Source organism: Meleagris gallopavo, chromosome 6 (assembly GCF_905368555.1).
Source record: "Meleagris gallopavo chromosome 6, MGAL_WU_HG_1.1, whole genome shotgun sequence".
NCBI lineage: Eukaryota > Metazoa > Chordata > Aves > Galliformes > Phasianidae > Meleagris > Meleagris gallopavo.
In genome coordinates, this window is record NC_139409.1 from 38,891,819 (window position 1) to 38,914,433 (window position 22,615).

Below are 22,615 nucleotides of genomic sequence, written 5' to 3' on the forward strand. Positions count from 1 at the left end.
CAAAAGAACCCATGTGATGAGGAAATTGTTTAAATACTTAGCAACAACTTTGCAACAATAAAAAGTAAATTTAGCAGTTGGAAGAGCAAGAGGAAGGGACTGTAACTGAAAAAAAATCCACAGGTTCCTTAACAATTAAAAAACTCTCAAGCCTATGAGAAGAGATTAAGAAGAAATATTTGTATCTAACATGCCCTGTCAGAGTAGTTTGGGCAGAATGGGCAGCGTGTTACTTCCATGTGGGTCATTGTCAGGATAGAAAGGCAAGTTTCAATGTTTACTCTCAATGAATATTTATACAGATTCTCCACAGCTTGAAACATTCTTAAATCAAACAGTTTTCTTTTGAAAAGCTAATGAATGGAAATCTGTATATAGAAAGATACTGAAAAAGCAAATAAGAAGATAAATAAAACTGTGCTGTAAATCATTCTTCTGCTCTGAGAGAAAAATCAAAAATAATAATTAAAATAAAAATCCCAAATCATTGTTTGTACAGAATATTCATAACACTATCCTTCGTAGAGGAGGCAAAGTGAGTCAGTCATCTTTTACCACTACAGGCTGGGGGATGAGCTGCTGGAGAGGAGCTCTGCAGAGAGGGACCTGGGCGTCCTGGTGGACGACAGGTTGGCCATGAGCCAGCAGTGTGCCCTCGTGGCCAAAAAGGCCAATGGCATTCTGGGGTGCATTAAAAAGAGCGTGTCCAGCAGGTCGAGGGAGGTGATCCTCCCCCTCTACTCTGCCCTGGTAAGGCCTCATCTGGAGTACTGTGTCCAGTTCTGGGCTCCCCAGTTCAAAAAAGACAGGGATCTCTTGGAAAGAGTCCAGCGGAGGGCCACAAAGATGGTGAAGGGCCTGGAGCATCTCCCCTATGAAGAAAGGCTAAGTGAACTGGGTCTGTTTAGCCTTGAGAAAAGACGACTGAGAGGGGACCTGATCCAGATTTATAAATATCTGAGGTGTGGCGCCCATAGCAGTGAGGCCAGTCTCTTTTCAGTGGTATGTGGAGACAGGACGAGGGGAAACGAAGCTGCAGCACAGGAAGTTTCACACGAATGTGCGTAAGAACTTCTTCACGGTGAGCGTGACGGAGCACTGGAACAGGCTGCCCAGGGAGGTTGTGGAGTCTCCTTCTCTGGAGATATTCAAGTCTCGCCTGGACGCCTACCTGTGCAACCTGGTGTAGGGAACCTGCTTTGGCAGGGGGGTTGGTCTCGATGATCTCTAGAGGTCCCTTCCAAATCCTACAATTCTGTGATTCTGTGATTCTGTGATCTTTCGAATTTATTTGAAATATGCCATATCTTGGCATATCATGGCACTTATGTTAGTGTCATAACACCACTCAGTGGAATGGGGTACTGTACGATAAAAAGGTAGCGTGCTGGATAAATGACAGTGTAGTGTTACCTTTATCCTTGATGTGAAAGATTATCATGTGCAAAGAATATTAAGATAATACTGTTTGAATTCACATGGAAAAAGGTAAAACATTTATACTGAGAGAGGGCACACTGTTCTTTATGCATTCTTCCAAACAATAACGTGAATCTTTCTAGCTCACTAAATATAAATTAGTGTAACTCATGGATAAACTTGCATTTTAAAAATTGAATTTGTTTGTGAAAATTTATTTAATAATGTAACATATTTCAAAAAGCCTTTCATGTGCTAAGATGAAGGTTTTGTAATTCATCGTGCAAATGACAGAGTAGTAAAAACTTTGCTCTGAAGTTGAAGTATAACAGAGATTTTCCTGACCCTGAGTGAGGACAGAGTTAATCCAAAAATGTATAATTACAGTTGAATGCTGACTCTTGTCTTGGCAGAATTACCAGTACAAGCTGTAATTACATGACCACCTGATCTTCTTTTGGTAATAGTGTGCTCTTTGGTACTGCATGTCACTCAAAAGAGATGGATTTGTTTAGCTTAGCTTGTAATCATGAGGGTTTCATTCTAGTGTACCTGGACTGTAAGTACACAAAGTGTAGGTATGAATAGGATATATTTAGGGAATGGCAGCTGTATTACAGCCCAGATAAGATTTTAGAAGTTCTGGTCAGGAACCCATCTGATGATCTTGGCTGTTACATCTTCTGTCTGGAGCCCTGTTGCTACAGTGGAGCTGCCTGCTTGTGAAAGTGCCTCATACTGCTTTCCACAGTTCTTACATGAGCCACAGGAGCTCAGAAGAAGTCAACTTTTTGTACACTAGAACCCAGCAATTTTTAAGTTAGGTGGTTCAAAATTATTAATTAAGTGCTGTGAGGGTTAAAAATCCCTTTTTGACTCTGCCCAATTAGGTGAATAGTGAATGTCAAAGTAAATATTTTCAAAAAATAAAGACTTTTTCAAGAAGTAAAGACTTCCTGTAGACAACTGTTGTCGGATATTTCTCCTAAGTGGGTATGATTAGCAATTTCATAGTACCGCAGGTGGCTACTTAATCATTTATAATCCAAGTGGCTTCAAATGTTCTTGGATCAAACTCTTAGATCTGTGTTCTGAGTAATGTCTAGCCACATTAAAGTTCAGCCTCTTTCAAAATACACACATAGAAAACTAGCTCACTTTATTTAAGCTGTTAAAGTATTTTTTCTTTTCCATTCCTCAAAAACAGCAGAACGGATTTTCTTGCAACTTTCTAGAATGTTTCACTGTGGCTTGAACACATCTGTGCCCAGGCATATCACAGGGGACGTTTTGGAAGGAGAGTTATTAGCAAGGGGCCTGTGAAGGGTAACTGAATTCCAGCTGTGGCTCCATAGAAGTCCATCCTGTTGAAAGGGAATTGATGTAACCTCTGGACACCCACTTGTACCTTGCTGCTCTCCTTGGCTTTGCATTTCAGGGCTGGTGCTACATGGCTCCAGGCTCACTATGGGAGCTGCCATTTGGCAGGTCTTCACTTGCTGCTGTCAGTGGGGCTTCTGCTGACACAGGTGAGCAGAGCTGTGGTTGAATACAGCTGATCATGTGGCAGGAAGAGAAATGTGGTGGAGTAGCAGGGAGAAATGCTTCCTGTAAGCAGGGAATATGGAAAAAGAAGGTGCAGATGAGAAGCTTTGTGCTCAATCTGTCGTGATGCCATGAGCCATTTAGTGGCTTCACCACTTGATCTTTCTTTTTGAAAGCATAAGTGGATTCCCCAGAGCTTAAAGTGAACGCAAAGTCCTTAATCCTCAAAAGAGGCAAACAAAACAAAACAAAAAAAAAGCAAAAACCAAAGCAACTGGATTTGAAGGCTTTTTTTTCTAAGATATCATTCTAAAGCTGCTGTGTCATCTCTTATGATTTGAGCTTTGTGAACTAGCCATTAACAGTGTTGGTGAGAGTAAAAAGCAGGTCAGAGATAACTCCACGTGCTGAAAGAGTTGGCTTTCCACAGACCTATAAAGAGTGAATACTATGTTTCAGTGTCAGTAGAAATACAGTAGTAATACAATCAATGTGGATCCAAAGTAGTGGAAATGTTTTGCTAAGTGAAAGAGGGACTGTTTGGAGGAAGACTTGTAGGGATCACTGATGGTGCTGCTTTGGAGGCATAGAAGCATCAGCAGCAACAGGGGATAGAGAACATCCAGGTAGTTTAAGGATACATCTGTGAAGAAGGAAATGCTTTGTTCTTCCTTATTCAAGGGTTTAATTGAAGATGATTGAAAAGGTGTTCTAAAAGGTGCTATTAATTTAACTTGAACAAATCCGTCATCTGGGACAGTAGTGCAGGCTTAGATATGATGAGGATCATTCCTACTTTCAGTCAGAAGAGTGATCTGTCAAATCCTACATCTTGCCCAGGAAATTGCTTTATAATTGGATATCTCAGATGAAACTGGAAATCCCAAACATGCCCCAAAGAATGTGTGTGATATCTCTACGATATTCCAATGCCTGCAGTGATAAATGTTCATCAAAAAGCCTCCCTGCAGAATGCTGAAGTCCTCTATGGGATGAGCATATGTCTTCAAAATCCTTACATTTCCATCTGGTGTTGCAACCTAGATGAAATTTTTGTAGACTCAGTACATCCCTGAGAATACTGCCAGGCATGGGTCTGTGCTTCCACGGAGATGCAAATTCCAGAGAGGCACAGACAGGGCAGGGACCCAGGACAAATGTCACTGGGAACCGATAACATGAAAAATAAGCATGAAACCCTTAAAGGTGAAGAAAAAGGGAAAACTAGAAGTCATTAGGTGATTTAGCTGAGCAATTTTCATGACCCAATCCCTAGGTACTTTGAGTTTAATTGAAAAACTCCTAGGGACGTGAAGAAGGGGGCACTGTGATTTACCCTGCTATACCCTGATATACTGATGCCACTGAATTAGTAAAATAAAGATTGGGTTTCACAGCTCCATAGTAAAGTAGCATTAAAGTATTATTTGTGTCCTCCCTACAGTGATGGCAATATTTAGAATACCATACATACATGTACCACACTCAACTGAACAGCAGAGAAAGCATTTTACAGGTCATTTTAAATGATAAATTGCAAAGAAGTAGACTAAGAAGAATTAGATTAAACTACTAACATTTTTTGTTATTGTTGTTGTTTTTTTTGCTTGTTTACTGTCTTGTAACTTAAAATGACCTTGCAAGATTGAGCCCCCAAGTGACATTTTACAACAAAGTCATAAGCCTCTGAAAATAGAAATTTATGATGGAAATGCTTGCAGTCAGACTGTCAAGTATTGCTCTGCTAGCAGGCATCAGTATAATACTTAACCTGAGACTGTGAAGACTGTAACATAAATCAGACAGGGACTAGGTAGAAATGACTGTGTGTACATACTATTCTTTTTCCAGTAACAGAAGAAAAAGTGTCCAACATAAACTGTCATAAAAACATGTTATGATGCTCTTCCCAGTGGAAGACCCATGAGATTCTCAATTAGCTCTCTCTATTATCTCAGATCAAATAGGTAACATTGAAGAGATGTCCCTTTGTGAAAAAGCAGAGGGATCTATAGTAGGGCATCTACCCATTTTATCCTTTGGAGCTTGGGCTGTATTCTTGTCTTTTCCCTGCCTTGTTCTCTTGGTGGTGCTTCCAAAGGAATACTTTTCTCTGCCAGCAAATGTTTTTTTTATTAAACTTATCTCCTACTTATCTGCATTTTACATATATTAAATTTAGTCTTTGGAAACAGTATTTAACTCAGCAACTGAAATTTTGAGCTCTACAGGATCATTATTCTATTTATAGAAGTTTCATGCGAATTTCAGTAGAAATGGATCTGTTCCAGTTTCCACTCAAGGAAAATGAAAGAGCCAAGCCTTTAATTTTTATATTCTTTCCCTCAAAGGAAGCTGTGCATCTTCTAGGGTTTTTCAGGGTATTATAGGTATCATTTAGTTGCATTAGCTTTCTTCTGAAATGAACAGGTTTCTCCGTGCAGTGAAAGCTCTATGACTCTGTGCAGGGAGATCAGAAGGGTTCCCTGCGCATAATGGGCCATGCTGCATGGATAGACCATATGCCCCCATTCTTACCTGTCGTCATTGCAATGGTTTTTGCATAACTTGTATACCCAACTGTGATCATAGACAACATCCTGCTATTCATGCAGACAGGAATGAACATGAAAAATATACAGGCAAGACACACTGGGAAAAGACAGTATTTATGAGAAACAAGAGAAGTTGACAAAACTAATATCTCTTCCTGTAAATGAGAAAGGGAACAGTATTTCCAAAACAAAAGTTTCTCAACTCAAAAGTGCAAACACCTTGAAGCAATCATGCTGAAAAGTTGGGGATGTAATGTACCTGGATAGAGAGGAAAAGAAATTCACAGGTAGCAGACATATCAGAGTTTTATAATGCCTGGATTTAAGTTTGCAAAATAAATTAAATAAGCTATTGATTGAGAGTAGGGTATAAGGAGGACTGGGTGTTAAGAAATTTCATAATACGTAATGTGTGTCCATGGATTGTCTTTCTTGCAGTGAAAAGTTTTTGCTTGATGTATCTTTTAAATTTATCTGGCTCTTGTCACAGTTTTCTCAACCAGAGTAAGGAACTACTTTATATCTAGTACATTCTCCCCATTAAGTTTCTTATGCACCCATATCAGGCTGCCCCTCTCACTGATAGGCTAAAGAAACTGAGATCTCTGTTGCGTATTCAAACAATGGCCTCAGTTCTTCAGACAATCTGCTGCAAAATATTGCTATTACCTACTTATTTTCACCTTTGAAAAATGCCTTAAATAGTAAAGAAGCACTATTTTGCTTTCATTTATACACGAGAGGAACAGTGTTCTTTGTTGGTGATGTGATAATAATGTTAGTAAATGTGATAATAATAATTGAATATTTTAATATTTAAATGTGATATTAAAAAAACGCAGGTGATTCTCATTTATATTATTTTTATTAAGTAAAGTGACTATAGGACATACACAAACCAAACCCACATTTTACTGCTAACTGGTAATTACACGGATTACATAGTACTGAATATTTCACATGCAATAATTATGTAATCATCGTCATATTCCCTGTATATAAATTTTATTAAATTGCCTTTTGGCACGGCATCAAATTTTATAATAAAATAAACACTTGTAAGACCTTATTTTTTTTCCGAAATTTTCTTTTTTTTTTTTTTCATGATGAAGGTTGCCCATCACCTGTAACAGTACATAATGACTACTTTGGAATGACTGAATTAAGTAAAGAGAATGAGAGGAGTTTTTTAAATTATCTGAAATGAGTATTTGATAGCAAGAGAAGAATCTCAAATGATTTTGTCATAATATTTGCTTAATATTAACCAGTCATATTTTTTTGTTGTTCTACTAGTCATATCGTATCATCATAAATTTGTAAACCATGACTAGAAAGATCATAAGAACCATCCTCCCTTTCTTATTTTTTAAATGAACTTCATTTCCACTTGGATGAAATACAGTATTTGAGAATCTCTCAGCTTCCAGAACCAGGAAATAAACAGAAGCAACTGAAAATCAATTCTCACATTTATCTTTGTTTTATTGGTTTATTTTGGTAATTATCTGTATGTTAAAAATATCAGAATAATCTGGCCTATGGCTTTGATAATTTTTACCACAATGCATTTCTAGACTCAAAGTAATACTTAGATATATTACAGTTATCTCCAAGCTGCATCTTGGAGCATAAGTTGTTTTGTAAGATTCCCTCAGTACCAAAAACATGCTGATGAAGAGCTTGAAAATAATAGTTTGTGAGTTATGTCATCAGAAGCAGATTTTTTTCCTCATATAAAGCTTAAGGTGATGTCCTTACATTTCCAGCAGAAGTTGAGTAGCCATTATCTTTCAACATAATTTTTTGTCAGTCTTCCAGCATGTTATAATTTGCCTATTTTTGTTTCATCAATTTTGGAAAAACAAAAACAAAACAAAACAAAAAAAAACACCTGAAAAATGGATTCAGAAGTGCTGTTCCCCCAAGTCTACCTACGTTCTGATGACATTCTTCCGTAAGAAACTTGTCCCCTGGGGATCAGCTTTTAAAATGTAGCATTCCTGTTAGTGGTAGTGTTGTTAGACAGCATTCTGTACCATTACATATTTTGAAACGTTTCTCTCTCCAACAAGATTAATGAACTCATGAGAAAAAAATGTATTTTGTCCATCTCCCTCGAGTTTTTAGACATTCTACAGCAAAGTGACAGAGCTTTTTGAAGAACTAGTAGGCAGAATTTATTAGTGTGAATCCAACAGAAGTATATTTTTATTGGGCCTCTTCCCAGGCATGGCTAGTCTTTGTGGCTAATGCAAATAAAAAGAGAATGGAATCTTGGAATCAGTGTATACACAGATATGTTTGACCTATGGATAGGCATCCACCATAGATGCTGACACCTAAATAATTGGTGTTGATCAGTTTTAACTACATTAAAACCTGGGTGACAACAAGTATCAGACGATTACCAAACGATTACTAAGAAACAGCAGTTCTGGACAAGTAAAAATTACAATTCATCCCTAGGTGGCCCTACAGGGGGACAGGCACAGACCTGGTCGCTCTGCGGCTGCAGGCCTGCCAACATGCAGCTGGGAGGAAGGCCTACCCCACTCAGGGCTGCTGCAGAGAGCACTCAGGGATTCACTGGGATGGTAGAGATGAGGGATAGCTGCCATTGTTCCTCAGCAGCACATCTGTATTGGCGACTTTGTCTATGACACTGCCTTTTCAAACTGAGTTGATAATGCTAGTGTCGGTTTCAAGTAAAGCATGTGCCAGATTACAGATAGCTAGCAATGGAAGTTGAGAGCTGCTAATTGTGAAACTTGAGAAGAAAATGTGCACATTCCTTCTAAGGCTGCTTTTCGAATGATGGCCTTTTTATCCCAGAACACTGTGGGTTTCACTTCTATTCTCTTCCCACACAAAATGCACGAAGTGCACTGAGTCTCTTTCACTTGGCAGCTTATATATTGCACTCTTTGCAGGGACTGCTTTGGCTTGTTAAAATGTGCCCCATGTATTAAAATGAAATTGTCACTGCTGTGTGGTGCAACATAACATGGTTTGACACTAAGCGCCTGCAGCTACAGAAAACAGGCTTTTATTGCATTTATTCTTCCAGACAAGATTCTCTAAAGGCTCAGTGCAGACATTCGCTTAGTTAAATCTGAATGAAGCCAAAGTGAACAATCTAAGCTGCTATGTGCTTGTACAAACAGCCCAGCCCACACGCCATGCAATGAAAGCAGTGTTACAACGTAGGAATTACTTTTTTTAATGATTTGATCTGAAACAAACTGACAAAAGACTTGAATATTAATCAATTTATGTTGCTGTTCTTGCTGTTTGTTTTTGTGATATATTTTTCTTTTGTGCAAGTGAGGTTGTCCATTTGAACTTTTACCGTAGGAGTCAAACTTTTGCTGTAAAGTGATGTGAGCGATGTAGAATGCATGTTACTCTTTCCCCAAAACGATGTGATAGAAAGAATGGAGGATAAGATAATTTTTAAAAGATCTGAGTAGTGAGATGTAAGAAATATTTATATTCGGTGGACTTACTTTGTGGGGAGTACCTGAAGGTAAGAAGTAGCATGCTGAAGCAGTGTTGAACACATTTTTAAACACTATTTTTTCTAAGAGAGACAAAGTGAGCGTATTGGTTTAGCTTTATGGTTAGTTTTTTTTTATTCAAATTTTCTATACCAATTGTGTAGCAGAGTCATCAGACCACTCTGGACTAGCATGCTGTCAGTTCACAAGTCCTGAACAACCTGTGAATTCCCTGATGAGGTATAGATATGGTTTAGGATTTGACCAGAGGCTTGGTATTCTTGGGCAGTTTGTTCAATAATGTATGTAGTAGTTCACTGTTAATGCTGTAATGCTTCAATTCCGAAAGTTATCTTGAGGTCACACAGAATGAATAGCGAGTCATTTCACCTGCTGGTATTACATACAAATTGTCTTTATCCAGAATTTGGCTTTATATAATAGGTACATATTCACTGCATTTGGTTTTGCTGTACAGCTCATCCTTGCAGGTTATTTTTTAACATTGCGATCCTTAATAATTGTTGCTTAATCCCCTGGGTTCTTCTACAAATCTTGTTGCTTCTTTTTCCCAACCCATTTGAAGTTATACTGGGTGCATGAGGAATCTGCATACAAGTCGTTTGCTTTTCCAGGCAGCACGTGAGAGCACAAAGAACGTCCTTGTTCAGAGAGATCCCTCAGAGCCAGGAGGGAGTTGCTCATTGACATTGCCGTAGCTCACACACAAGCCGGGAGCACAGCTGCAGGCTTTGAGGGTGACAGGTCCTCTTTACAAGCCATACTACACTGTAATGAGCTCAACCAGTTTCTGTGCAGAAGTCAGCAAGAACAGCTTTGAAGATTTCTCTCAGCATCTGTGCTTGTCCTTCTTTTTACCTTCTTTTCCTTTTTGTTTTTGCTGACTGAGCATTTTCGTGAAAGTCTAGTAACTCTTACTGCCTCTAATCCCTAATCCCACCCTTTTCTCTTTTCCAGAATGGAATCTACAGAAAAATGTGAAGTAGTAATTCAGCATTTTAATGGCAAATATCTGAAAACCCCACCTGGTCTACCAGGTAAGTGTAGCCATCATTCTGAATTGTAAAATTTACGTAAGAGTTTTGAATATAGAAGTGCTGGAATGTACGTTGAGAGTGGCTCATGTCACTGTCCCTTCTAAAGAGGTTCTACAGATTTACCTGGATGAAACCAATCATTTTTGTCCCATAATATTTTATTCCCTGCCCAAGTTCTTATATTCAAGCATTTGTGTCTGACAATTGTAGATGTGTGTATAAAAATCGTGTTGTCTTAGTCTGTTTCTCCCTCTTTAATGTGTATATTGTGTGTGATATTTTCCAATTAGAGCAAAGACTGCTCAGGTAAATGCCAGTGCTTTTCTAACAACCTAGGAGTATAACTAGATGAGCAACTGCGTTAAAGGCTATAGAATGACCAGAATTTCAGGTCACTGTAGCTTTCTATAATTTACAGTTACTAACAATAGTAGCAGCTTTTAGTACTAACTGAGGATAGTTCAAATACAAAGTGATTTTATACCATTTGTACTTGCCATAGTTTAATTAAACCTTGGGATTTTCTGATGATGTTCATAGAATACATTCAGTGGTGTGCCTCAACCGTATCAAAAACTCAAGTCACAGCTAGTATACCTTCTTTTTGAAATCTTCAGCTGTCATCTTTATGGTCATCGACTGTAAAGTTTAGCAATCAGGTGCCTGATTCTTAGTGTTTGTCAAGACCTCCCCAAGGCCACAGATCTTCAAAGACTTCTCCTTCAAACTGCCCAAACAGCTATTTAGAGTTTCTGGCATTAAGTGAACAAAAAATCCTTGCAAGAATTATGCCCTAAGTAATCCTCTACTTTTTTTTTTTTTTTAACTTTCATTATACTATTTCCTTTTTTGGTTACTTCTATTAAATTTCTCCTTATTCATTGCCTGATTCTTTATACAGAAGATGCACTAAATACTCTAATTAAAAGAGAGCCATCTGCACAGCTTCTGCATACAGTAATTGTATGCCACAATGTACACATAAATTGCAGTCAAATCACCTTCATGAAAGAGTATAAAGCTTTTAGTGCAAGCTGGAATACTTCATTTTTTTGCCTTCTTTTTCACAAGTAGTCACTGACAGATTTTCTTAACATCAGGTAACGTATGTTATCTGTGTAATGTACAGCAGACTCAGCTGTCTAAAACAACGGGCAAAGCAATGTAGGTAGAGACCTCAAACCTTTGGCATACTTTTCTATGTGCATACATTAAGTCACAGTTGTAATTTGTTTAATATCATAGCAACACCCAATGGAAGGAATGTGAACAGCAAGGCTTTGGGAAGAGCAGTTTCATCGTTAGAATCATGCATACTCCATGGTCACATTCCCAGTAGTCCCAGAGAGTTACACATCACTTATACATCACTTGAGTAAGAAATAGAATATTCTTACAATGCCTGACACAGGAAGAGCTATGTGATAACAAATGATAGCTAGTACCTGGAAATCGTTATTTTATTTTTATTTTATTTTTATTTTAAATTAGTCAGGAATTGATATTCAACAAAAACAATGTGGAACATCAAAATAAGAGTCTTGATAAGATAGTGTAAATACTTATTCTTGTTCCAAGACATACAGTGAAGTTGAATGTTAATGGTTGTTAACTTTTGCTGCTCTCTCAATTAAGTACTCAAATCTACTCTTACTTTCTTGAAGAAGACTTCCAGATGGCAAAGTTGTCTCATATAATTTTCTCTTAATTGCAGTGCATGCATGTCACTTAGTTGCAAGGATTATCTGGGTACTGAGTATTTTAGAAGTTTTTATTTACCTGAGTGCCATTCAGATGTAAATAAAGTATAATGCAGCATGGAGTAAAGTCAGTAGCTGAACTCAACTATCCGCAATATGTTTGTAAGATCCCATTTTATCTCATTTTGGGAGGACAGATTCTTTGGCTGCAAACAAAGATAATTAGAAATTATCGGAGTGTATTTGATACACATAAAAGAGAATATCTGCACTTCAGTATTAGTATAGGGCACTCTTTGAATCCATATTTAAAAGACTTCTTGTGTTCATTTGTCTTCCTCTTAAGAAGCCAGAGAACAAACACAATCATTTGAGCAGTTGGATCAATTCAAGTCATACTAGCCACTCATTTATCTTTGACAACTGCAAAAAAATCATGTCAGTCCTAGTTTCTTCTTCATATAATTTCTGTTAGAACTGCTACTCAGCTTATGTATGTGTTATGTATTTGTACTTAAACTTCTTAGTAAAAACAGAAAAGTCTTGTTTATCAACCTCTGGGCAGTTGTTTATCTTCCTGCATGGAGAAGGCAGAAGAAACAATCACCTAGTATACTTGGAAAATCAGTCAGACTCTGAAAATTATCTTTCCAGCATCTCAGTAATTGACAGAGAAAGAAAATCATCTCTAGTTATTGCTGTGACCTCTTTATGGATTTCAGTTAAAACATGAGGAACCAGAGAACATTAGCGGAAGTATGCAACACTATCTATTATTAACCTCTATTTCTCAAGACATGATCTTACTGCGAGAGAAAGCTAATCAATCCTTTTAGGGTTAAATGAAATTGATCGTGTGTAGTCAGCTGGATTTCCTTTTGGCCCAGCAGACAACTGTGAGCATCTTAAGTTTTTGTCGTCCTTTCTCACCTAAGCTCTCATGTTTTAGTGCAAGCTTGTTGTCTAGTAACAGGTTGGATTAGGCGTGTAAGAAAAGTCATAGAATCGTAGGGTCATCTAGTCCAACCATCAGCCCATCACCACCATGCCACTAAGCATGTCATTCAGTGCCATATGTATCCTTATCTTGAACACCTCCAGGGGTGGTGACTCAACCACCTCCCTGGCCAGCCTGTTCCAATTCTTCACCACTCTTTGTGGGAAGAAATTTTTCCTACTATCCAACCTGAACCTCCCCTGGCACAACGTAAGGCCATTCCCTCTCATCTTATCACTATTACTTGGGAGAAGAGGCTGATCACCACCATGATATAACCTCCGTTTAGGTCGTTGTAAGAGAGCACACGTTGTAAGGTCACACGTGAGCCTCCTCTTCTTCAGACTAAACAATCCCAGGTCCAAGTCAGCTTGGCTGTAGTCTATTTTGTATTACCCTGCTTCCTATGGCAGTGGAATTATGGACTAGACAAACCACTCTGGCAGCTAGCTTCCATCCATACCATCTTCCCCAGTTGCATTCCCTAAGATGCAATGCTGGTGAGGAAATAGAATATATATGTCTGTGTCCATACACTGTGTTTGGAGGATAAAATATGCATATGTTGTCGTGCAGTTCTGCCTGATTATCAAGTCATGATCAAAGGACTGGAGTGGGTAGCTTCCATGTGCTGCTGAGCAGTTTTGTGAGCAAGGCCCCACAGCTTTGGCTTTCACAATGGGTAACCTGTAGGCCTCTGTTATGCTGGCCTGAAGTATACCACAGACATTCTGTTTTTCATGTTCTTTCCCATCTATTGTTTCCATGGTAAATGAGACGAAAATGTAGTTCATTTTCAGGTTGTTTTATTTTGGTTTGGTTTGGTTTTTTTTTCAACTGTTATGTGCCTCGGCATTTGAGCACAAGCAGAAGTGGCACATTTAAGCTGGTCTAGACCAACAGTACATCAGAAAAGAGTAAAGCAGCCTCACTTGCAGTGCAGGCCACTCTGAATGCTCTTTATTCTGTGTGCGCCCAAGGCAAAATTATATCTTTCTTCACTTTCTAACTTCAACTACTGTCTGTCATCTGAAAAAAAACTATAGAGCTGAGCAGTTGCAGCTTCAGACTGCTCTACTTCAAGCCAGTGGCAGTGGAAGGGTTATTTTCTGACACTCAAAACATTTTGCTGATCAGATGTGTAATGGCTAAGTAAACTGAGCACTGTTACATCTATATTAGCGAATTATTCTTGCTAAGGGCGCTTGTCTGTCCAACTACTTGGCTTCACTCCATTCCAAAGGAATTGCTCCACTGTCCTGGCTGCTCAACTGATAGGCATTTCATGATGTTCAGTCTTAGAAATATAGTGCAAGATAATTGGTTGTCCCTTAAATAATTAGTTAGTATCTTTGCATTTCTTGCAGACTGAGAAAGAGCAATTGTCTCAAGAAATCTGCAAAACATCAATGCTCAGCAGACTCCATTTGAAGTTCATAAATATTCGGAGTAGCTCTTGGTTGATTTTTTAGTGTTTTGTTTTTGTTTTCCATTTATTAGCAGTGCTTTTTTGAGATAAATTGACCAGGGCCTAATAAGTTCTTTTTTTGTCCTGTTACATTTTTTTATACTCTGAAAAGTGCAGCCCCACATGAAAATAATTGTATAGTCCCTTATTCCCCTTAGAAAGAGAGTTAGCAAATGAATACATCATACCACAGCACTGTACATCTCAATCAAGGTGTTTAGGGCACTATTAATGATGAAGATAGCTCGCCCTGAATCTTCCAATGCCATATCTCTTTTTACTGGTACACAGAGGACTTAAAAATGAAATCCTGCTAATCTATCATATTTCTCAACTACAGAATTCAAGTAAAAATGCCTAATTTTGTCAGTAACAACTTGATCTCTTTTTCGATGTGTGAAATTTGAGTGCAGTTTTTGCAGAGTTTTTGAAGTGTTCAGCTCCCAGTATACCTGGATGTCTTAAATATATATATTTTTTTTTCTCCCCTGAATACATGCAGAAGCTTAACAAGTGCTTAGTTTGCTCTCTGGAATTTCACAGAAATTTGCCTCAGTTGTGTTAATTATCCATTATGCTTCTTCAAAGCATTTTCTAGTAATTGTAGTACTTCCTAAATTTCATTTGCTTTCTAAATACATTTAGTTGTCAGGGGGCTTTGGTCCAGTTCCTATTTCAGCAAAAACTTCTAGATTGTGAGACACAATCTAGAACACAATACATGCCCAAGTATCTTCTCTTTCTTCTATCTAGTCTACCTAATCAATCTGATATCAGTCTGATCTAATTACTTGATCTAGTGGTTGGCAATTCAGCCTGTGGCAGAGGGTTTGGAACAACCTTATGATCCTTGGGGTCCAAGCCATTCCATGACCACGTGATTCTATGATTCTTAGTAGCTCTATGTGGACTTTAGCACTAATTTTAGTGCCAGGTTCAAACGTCTGATAACCAGAAAGCAGAAGTAAACACTATTTTTGCATAGGTTTGCAAGAACCCCACAAGAACAAGTGACTGGCATTTTGGAACTGACCTTTACTTAAATAGGAACACTTAAACAGGGAAAAATGATCTGCAGTGATTCAGGTATATTTGTAAATACCTCAGGCAGGAAGATTGTACTTGAAATAATGACTAAAAAAAAAATAACTAGTCATATGTTCTTATCTTGAAGAGGGCCAGAGCACTGCATTTCTATGGACTCATTTCACCAGAATGAACAGGTATTTTCTACCTCTTTGATTAGTTTCAGTATTCTCCATAGTCATCTCTTGGATTCTCTTAAACACAAAGAGTAAATTCACATACTTAATCTTTGCTTCAGAGAGGTAGACTTAGAACATGGAATTACATATTTAAGAGCTACGTTTTTACTAGGAGATCATGACTAAGACATGAGAAAAAACTATTTCAGATGAGGATTAGCTGTGTAATGGATGGAAGCATTTTTACATTATTTTTCTTTCTTTCTGCTTGGATGAACAAATGGTATCTTATATGTCATTAGTGATGATGTCAATTGTTTTTCTGAATGAATGAATTAACCTAAAATGTGTTGTTTGAGAACTTCTTAGCTCCTTTCTTTTAGTTTGCTTCTTTATCTTATTGTTTGTGTCTCTTGATCTGTATGCATAAAACACTTAAAAACTATTCCAAAACTGTATTCTTGGGGATTTTACTTCACGTTATTGAGGTGAGTAATAAATTACTATAAATATCCATGTCTTTCTACCTCTCTTTGTATATACATGGATATGTATGTGACGTTTTAGACAAAACAAAACAGGAGTCAAAGGGAGAAACTAACTAGGTACTGGTTTGTAGTTAGCTAAAAACAGTTGTTGAGTACTACAGAGAACTTAAACCATGCTTTGCTAAGTTTGATACTGGTAATACTCAGTAAAGCTGGTTTAAAAAGATTATCTTATATATATTGTTATCCTCAGGAAGATCTATGTTCAGAAAAATAAAATTTCCCTCATTTGTATCTTCACTTTCTTTAAAGTTTGTGATTTTAATGTTATCTGAATCTTTTACATCCTCTACCTTCTGTAAATTCAGTAACGTAAATATTTTCATTGTTATCTGATGACTGCAGTAAACATCCTTCCCTACTATATCAGAAAATACGATCCATGTAAAGACTTTTGTAAAATGACTGTTTAACAGATTTTCTGTTTCTTTATCCTGTCTCCAATACCTGACTGTCATTTTTTTATGGAACTGCTGTTATCTTCAATTTCTGTGCTCTGTGAATGCATGTGCTCAGCTCATTGTTAGCAGAAACTTCTTTTACATCTTGAACCCTAAAAACATCCTTTTAAGTTCTGTCAGTTCATAATCTTTATCTCTGACAGACAATCTAAGTCTCTAATGCCTTCCTTATTGTCCTCCCTAAGTCCTGGTGAACGACCATGAGGTCAGTGTAACTCATCCCACTTTGCACACCAGATGCTTCCCGTGTCCTGGGCAGCGTGCAGGCAGCAATGCCCAGCTCAGGCTCCTATGGAAAACTGCTTAATGCAGGATGGCCTCTGTGGACTCCTTGCCTAGGTCACGTTAGACATTAGGAGATGTCTTGGTGCAAACGCAGCCATCAAAAAAGCGAGTCCCTGGGAAATTATAGTTTGATTATTCAAACATCATGTAACAATTAAAACCACATAGACTTTGGCCATAAAAATAGGCTTCCTTCCCAAAGAACTATAGGAGGGATATTGAATTAGTAGAAAATATACAGCCTGCTGCTTCCCTAGGTAGGTCTCTGTGGCTGGGTTTTGTGGCTCATGAAGGTATTTGTGGTGTGGCCAGCCTCATCAGTGATGCAACTTTGTTCTCCTTCTAGTATTCAGACAAATACAACTTGACCTTAATCCAACCTGTATATACTCTTAAGTTATAGATGTCCATTATTTTATGACTTCAGCTGAAATCAAGTGTTCCTTGGATTGTCTCCTTCCTTTCAAAGACAAGCCTTTAAAAGTCAGAAAATATTTGTTTTGATCCTTACTATTCTTAGGAATTTCAAATGTGTCGTTTCTGATCACTGAACAACAGAGGTTTCTCCATCTTTAGCTCCTTTCTTCTCTTTTCCAGAGTTATGTTTATGTAACCAGTTGTTCTTGCTGAGCTGCCATTCAGGTAAATGCTTCTGGTTTCATATCACACATTTCCATGTCTTGCTGTAAAGTTCCATTCCTGATTTCCTAGATTTTTTTAGAATTTGAAGATTATATATTCTTTAACGACAAAGGGATACTTTCTAGGAAAAAAATCCCCTATCCAATCAAACCCTCATCTCATTTCCATTTAGTTCAAACAAACTCTCCCTTTTCTAGCATGATACAGAATTAGATATCTATGCAGTAAAGCACAGTAGCTGGTATATATCTATTTCTCAAAGAAACGTGAGTTGGGCTAATTTGTATTTCAGACATTAGGAGGTATGTATTAGTGCTAAATCACATAGTTTGGGCTCTTCAAGGAATTCGTGTGAGAAAAGACTTAGTACCAAGTTTGTCTAAGACCTGGTTTTCCAGAAATACGTAAAGACGCTGATGATGGGGAAGGTCTAAAGATCTGATGTGGTACATATTTGTCTTGTTTTATTTATGCTGGTACTGGTCTGTAAGTCTTTAGGAAAAGAGCCATATATTTTTGAATTTAAGTAACTTTATTATGAAATGCTGAGTTTCGTAATCTGACTGTATAATTAAAGAGAAATTCTTTCTTACATTTTTTTTTATTACTTTGCATCTGGAAGTAACAAAAATTCTTAAGACCAATTTGTCTGCGGTATTGTAGTAATTCATGTAGTGATGTACAAAACAGCATTACTGTAGTTTGGATTAAGATCTTTGGCTTGGTTTATAAGATTGAAGTTAGAGAACAATATGGCATATAAATGAGAAAAGATCATTCTGGTTTTTATTTCTTTCCTTTTTTTTTTTTTTTTTTCCTGTCACAGTGTCACCTGTCAAATCTTTCCTAATATTTCCAGAAGCCTGTAGCATAAATGGAGAACTGCATTCTTTTATCATTTGTAATATCTAGTGGTAATGAACTGTGTCACAGTTTATCTAAACTAATTTTAATGTATACATTTTTCTTTTCACCTCAAAGTGAATTTTTGCTTTGGAGAGTGACTATGTACATCTAATGATTCAGCAAATCTCTTCACCTTATATGCAAAGACAGATGTATCTGCTGATGGGCAAAAAAGACTTTTCTACATGATATACCACTGTATAAGCAACACAGCTGAGAGCAGGTGCACTGAATTCTATCATGCTCATATGTCAGCCATAGAGGTGTTGACAAGTTTCTGGTGCAGGGACAGCACTGCTCCTTGGATGCACTTGGAAAATCCAAGACCAGACAAACGAGTTGCACAGGTGTTATAGCAGGCAAAATTTATGAGCCAGAAAGATTCACAGCTTGAATTTCAGATTGCACAGGTCTGAAGGGCTGGCGATTTAAAATAAAACAAAACAAACAAATAAAAGCATGCAAATAAGAGCATGGAACATTGTAAACTCATTTGTACATGATTCAGATTTCAGGGAGGAATTTTGTTTTCACATCAACTCTGGCCAGCAGTGGCAAAACTCCTCCTGTTTCTTCCCCTTGGCATAACTTCTTCTGCATTACTTTATTAGTCCCTTCAGGACAATTTAAATGATGGAGTACATCTGCTTTGCAGGCCCTCCTGCTGCAGTAGAGTGTTGTCACACCTGTGCCAACTAAAATGCTAACTTCAGCAAGGGCATCAATCTAGCTGAGCACAGGATAACAGAGGCTAACCTCCTGAGCTAACAGTGTGTTATGCTCAATAATATCCAGAAATCAGTTTGTGTTCTTTTCTTCTTTGTATTTTTTTTTTTTTTTAACCAAGGGGAATTACTTCCCTTTCAGCTCCTTTCTTGCCTCATTCTTCCCTCACTCTCACTTTTCCACTAGCTTTCAAGTCACATTAAACGTTTTGAAATTTGAAGAATGGATAAGTTTCAATCAGAAGTTTCAGTCTGAACCTTTGCCCTGTAAATTCCAACTAACCTGAAAACAAAAGTTTTATTGAAGCTTAAAAATGTACAAGTATAAGATCTTTGATCTACTGCTTTGGAGGTCCATATTTCAGCTAGAAGTGGAAGCCTCTGGGACTGTCCTTTTCAGATATCCCAATAAAACTGGGGCATCGATTTTTTTAGTCTATTTTGGAACACTACTTTAAATCAGTAAGCACCCAGGTGATGTGCACCTGGTCCCTGCCACTTACACCACTCAGCAGGGACATGAATGATTCTGCCTCTGAACACATTGGGGTGGCAGCTTCACAGAGGTACTTTTCTCCATCAGGGCTGTATGGTGCATTTTCTCCAAATTCTTCTTTCTAGTTTGTGTAGATGTTTGGTACTTGTGTCTTTAGTGGGAAAGGGAAGAATATATAACAAGAATGGGATAGTCTGCCTTCCTGGTCTTGCCTTTCTGCCATTTTCCTTTTGTCCTTCAAAAAATAAATCCTTCCTTTGGCCAGGGGAACACTGAGGACTCTGCTGCACAGCTCCCACCTCGAAAGCATGAAGTGGCATGAAGTCTCTCAAGTAGCGCATAAAGATCTTTCCCTTTGTAATTCATTCAGACAAAAGAAGAGCTTATCACAACAGCAGTTTCCATTTGTTTTGAATACCAGGAGCATCTTGCATAATTGAAGACAGTCTCTGCCTCTTTTCCTCCTCAAATAGTACTGCATAACAGAGAAAAGCCATTTAGCTGGAAACTGCTGAGAAAACTGATGTGTAACGTTTTATTTGATTTTTTTTTTTCCCACTAACAATGACATTATGATGATCAGCCATCTTTAGCAGCTGCAGAATCCCAATTTCTTGGCCATTTCTGTTAGTCTTTTTTGTCTGAATGGAAGTGTTTGATCATAACATCATAGAAAGGTCTTTCCCAGGTTAAATCACAGGAACTTTAAAGAGGCAAAACAGCCTTTATTTTACTGTGACTGCTACGGTGTCTGTGATGTGCCTGCAATTTGCCTTCTACAATGTGAGAAACATCAAGAGGGAGGGGAAAGGTGCTGGATGTCTGATTCTATATGCATCCTTTTTGTTAAAGCTCATTAAAACAGCATTTTATATGTAGCATTTCTACCACCACCCTATATATAATCCTTGAGTATACAGTATTTCTGAATTGCTACTGTTCAGCAAACAAGAAAGAAAAGAAAAAAATGAGAGAAGGGAAGAGAAAGTAATGCTTTAGCATTGATTTTATTGGTATGATATAAAAATGTACTTTGCAAAGAGCAAGCTTTACCAGTGTCACTGCATGTAAGACTTTCATCTTCAAAAAATGCAAATTTTAACCCTTCCAAAAAAGCTAACCAAAAATGTTGCAATTTTTGTGGGTGTTCTTCACCTAAAGTATTACCTTAAGTAATACAATTTTCTTCTTCTGCTATTGGGTTAGTGATTATACTTTGAATTGACTGAATATAAGCCTTAATTTTTTCCTTCCCTTCCCTTCCCTTCCCTTCCCTTCCCTTCCCTTCCCTTCCCTTCCCTTCCCTTCCCTTCCCTTCCTTCCCTTTTCTCTCTTTCTCCAAATACCATAATCTTGTGATGGAGTATAAAGTTTTGGAGTTCAGAACTGTTATTTACACCATTTTGATGTGTAGTTCCTATTCAAGTTAAGAAAATATGACCCAGCAGCCTACTATATCCTTGTGTGAATTTCCATCTATAAACTCACCCAGTGCAGAAGCACCATGAACACCATCTGCCTTACAGTCATTAAGTATCCTTAATGCATTTTTTGTGATATGTTTTTCATTTTTCATTTTTGTACAAATACATTTTGCTTACCTCTAATTTCAATGAAATGCAGTCCTTTTGTTCATCGTGTGGCTTTGGTGACTGGTCTTGATACTGTCTACTGGACATTTCATCCAAACTGGGATTTAGCGTCAGTGCTAAGAAAACAAAAGACATACTAGGGACAGTAGCAGTTCAAGATGGAAAAAAATAAAGAAAGTGAGCGTGACTGAATTTTAAAAGTTTTTTTTTCAAGACTTTTCTTTATTTATTGGTTTTTGGCATTGGGCTCCTTGCTAACCCTGCAGTATCTCTTCCTAATATAATACCATGGGCATTTTTAAAGTAGTTTGAGAAGTACCTCAGTCCTATTAAACTACATTAGTAGTTAGGTATTGAAGTATTTTAGGGGTAGTTGAAACTGTTCATTCTTACTGTTAGTATTACCAAGTATATGAAAATTAATATGTCAAATCAGACTGTCAGACCTGGGCAATAAAACTGTTTCTTTATACGACAAAAACAATTTAGAAGCTCAAAGCTTACATTTGTTGCACAAGAAAGATCAACTCTTAAGATCAGGAAGAAGATCCACCCATCCTTTAAGTGGAGCACTTCAAAAAGATGTTAATTATATTGATTTTGATAGTGGGTTTTGTTCTGCACATGTTTGTCTCCTAGGAAATACATGAGGACCACCAACATACTTCAAACAGACCCCCAAAAAAGAGCAGTCGCCACATAATGGTTTTCAGTTACCACTAGTGGAGCTGAATCAATGGTTAATTTGATACCTCATTATAATTTCTCATGACTGTATCCCACCTAGCAGTGAACATGAAAACCTTTCTGTCTGATTGCTGCACATCTTTCAATTAAAAAAGAAAAGAAAAAAAAAAACAATAACAACAAAAACAACACATACATAATTATATTTATCATCATGTTTCTGGCCCTCTGCAAGAGAAGAGCAATGTAGGAAGTGACTAGCAATAACTGCTGTAGAAAATGACATGATAATCTAGCCTTTTTTCCAGGGACGTGATTAATCTGGAGTAGTCCAGTCTCAAACTGAAGACTGTAACAGAGCTCTGCAGTGGCCTGTGAAAGGCTGTAGCCAGCACAAGTGCATTTAATAAAATTAAATGTAGCTATCGGGACTTACAACCAGCAAGCAGGAAATCAGAATATCACACACTGTTGACTGTGGGTCCATCGGCAGTCGATGTACACCACTGAAGGCAGATGTAGTAAGGAAAGATTATTCAAGGGGAGAGACAGTGCCAGGTTAGTTAGGATATAAGTCCTTACACCACACATCTGAGCAGAGAGATTTTTGTTACAGACCATAGTAGAAACTTCACGGTGCACACTTTCTGTGAGAAAGAAGCAGCATTAAGAACTACCATAGATTTGTCCTTTGGTTTAATCCTTATTTTGTCACTTTCCAGTGGTTTTTTGCCTGCGTCTTTCCTGGTGTGAACAAGTTTAATGTGCACAAGCAACTGCTGGAAGAAGAGCTGACTGCATGCCTCTTTCCTTGTTGCTGAGCACC

At 37.7% G+C, this 22,615-nt stretch overlaps 1 protein-coding gene across 14 annotated transcripts in view; it reads left to right on the forward strand.

Moving 5' to 3' along the window:
* RBMS3 (RNA binding motif single stranded interacting protein 3) overlaps positions 1-22,615 on the forward strand; it is a 700,434-nt gene that overhangs the window by 548,609 nt on the left and 129,210 nt on the right. For 9 of the 14 annotated variants that reach the window (XR_014883963.1, XM_085226398.1, XM_085226391.1 and 6 more), the window contains 2 exons: positions 9,998-10,077; positions 17,339-17,383. Coding sequence is in view for 13 of the 14 variants with exons in the window: in XM_085226398.1 (XP_085082524.1) it covers positions 9,998-10,077; positions 17,339-17,383 (125 nt within the window). In the remaining variant the exon portion in view is untranslated. The remainder of the gene's footprint in view (positions 1-9,997; positions 10,078-17,338; positions 17,384-22,615) is intronic. The other 5 variants (XM_085226394.1, XM_085226392.1, XM_085226393.1 and 2 more) reach the window with 1 other exon arrangement.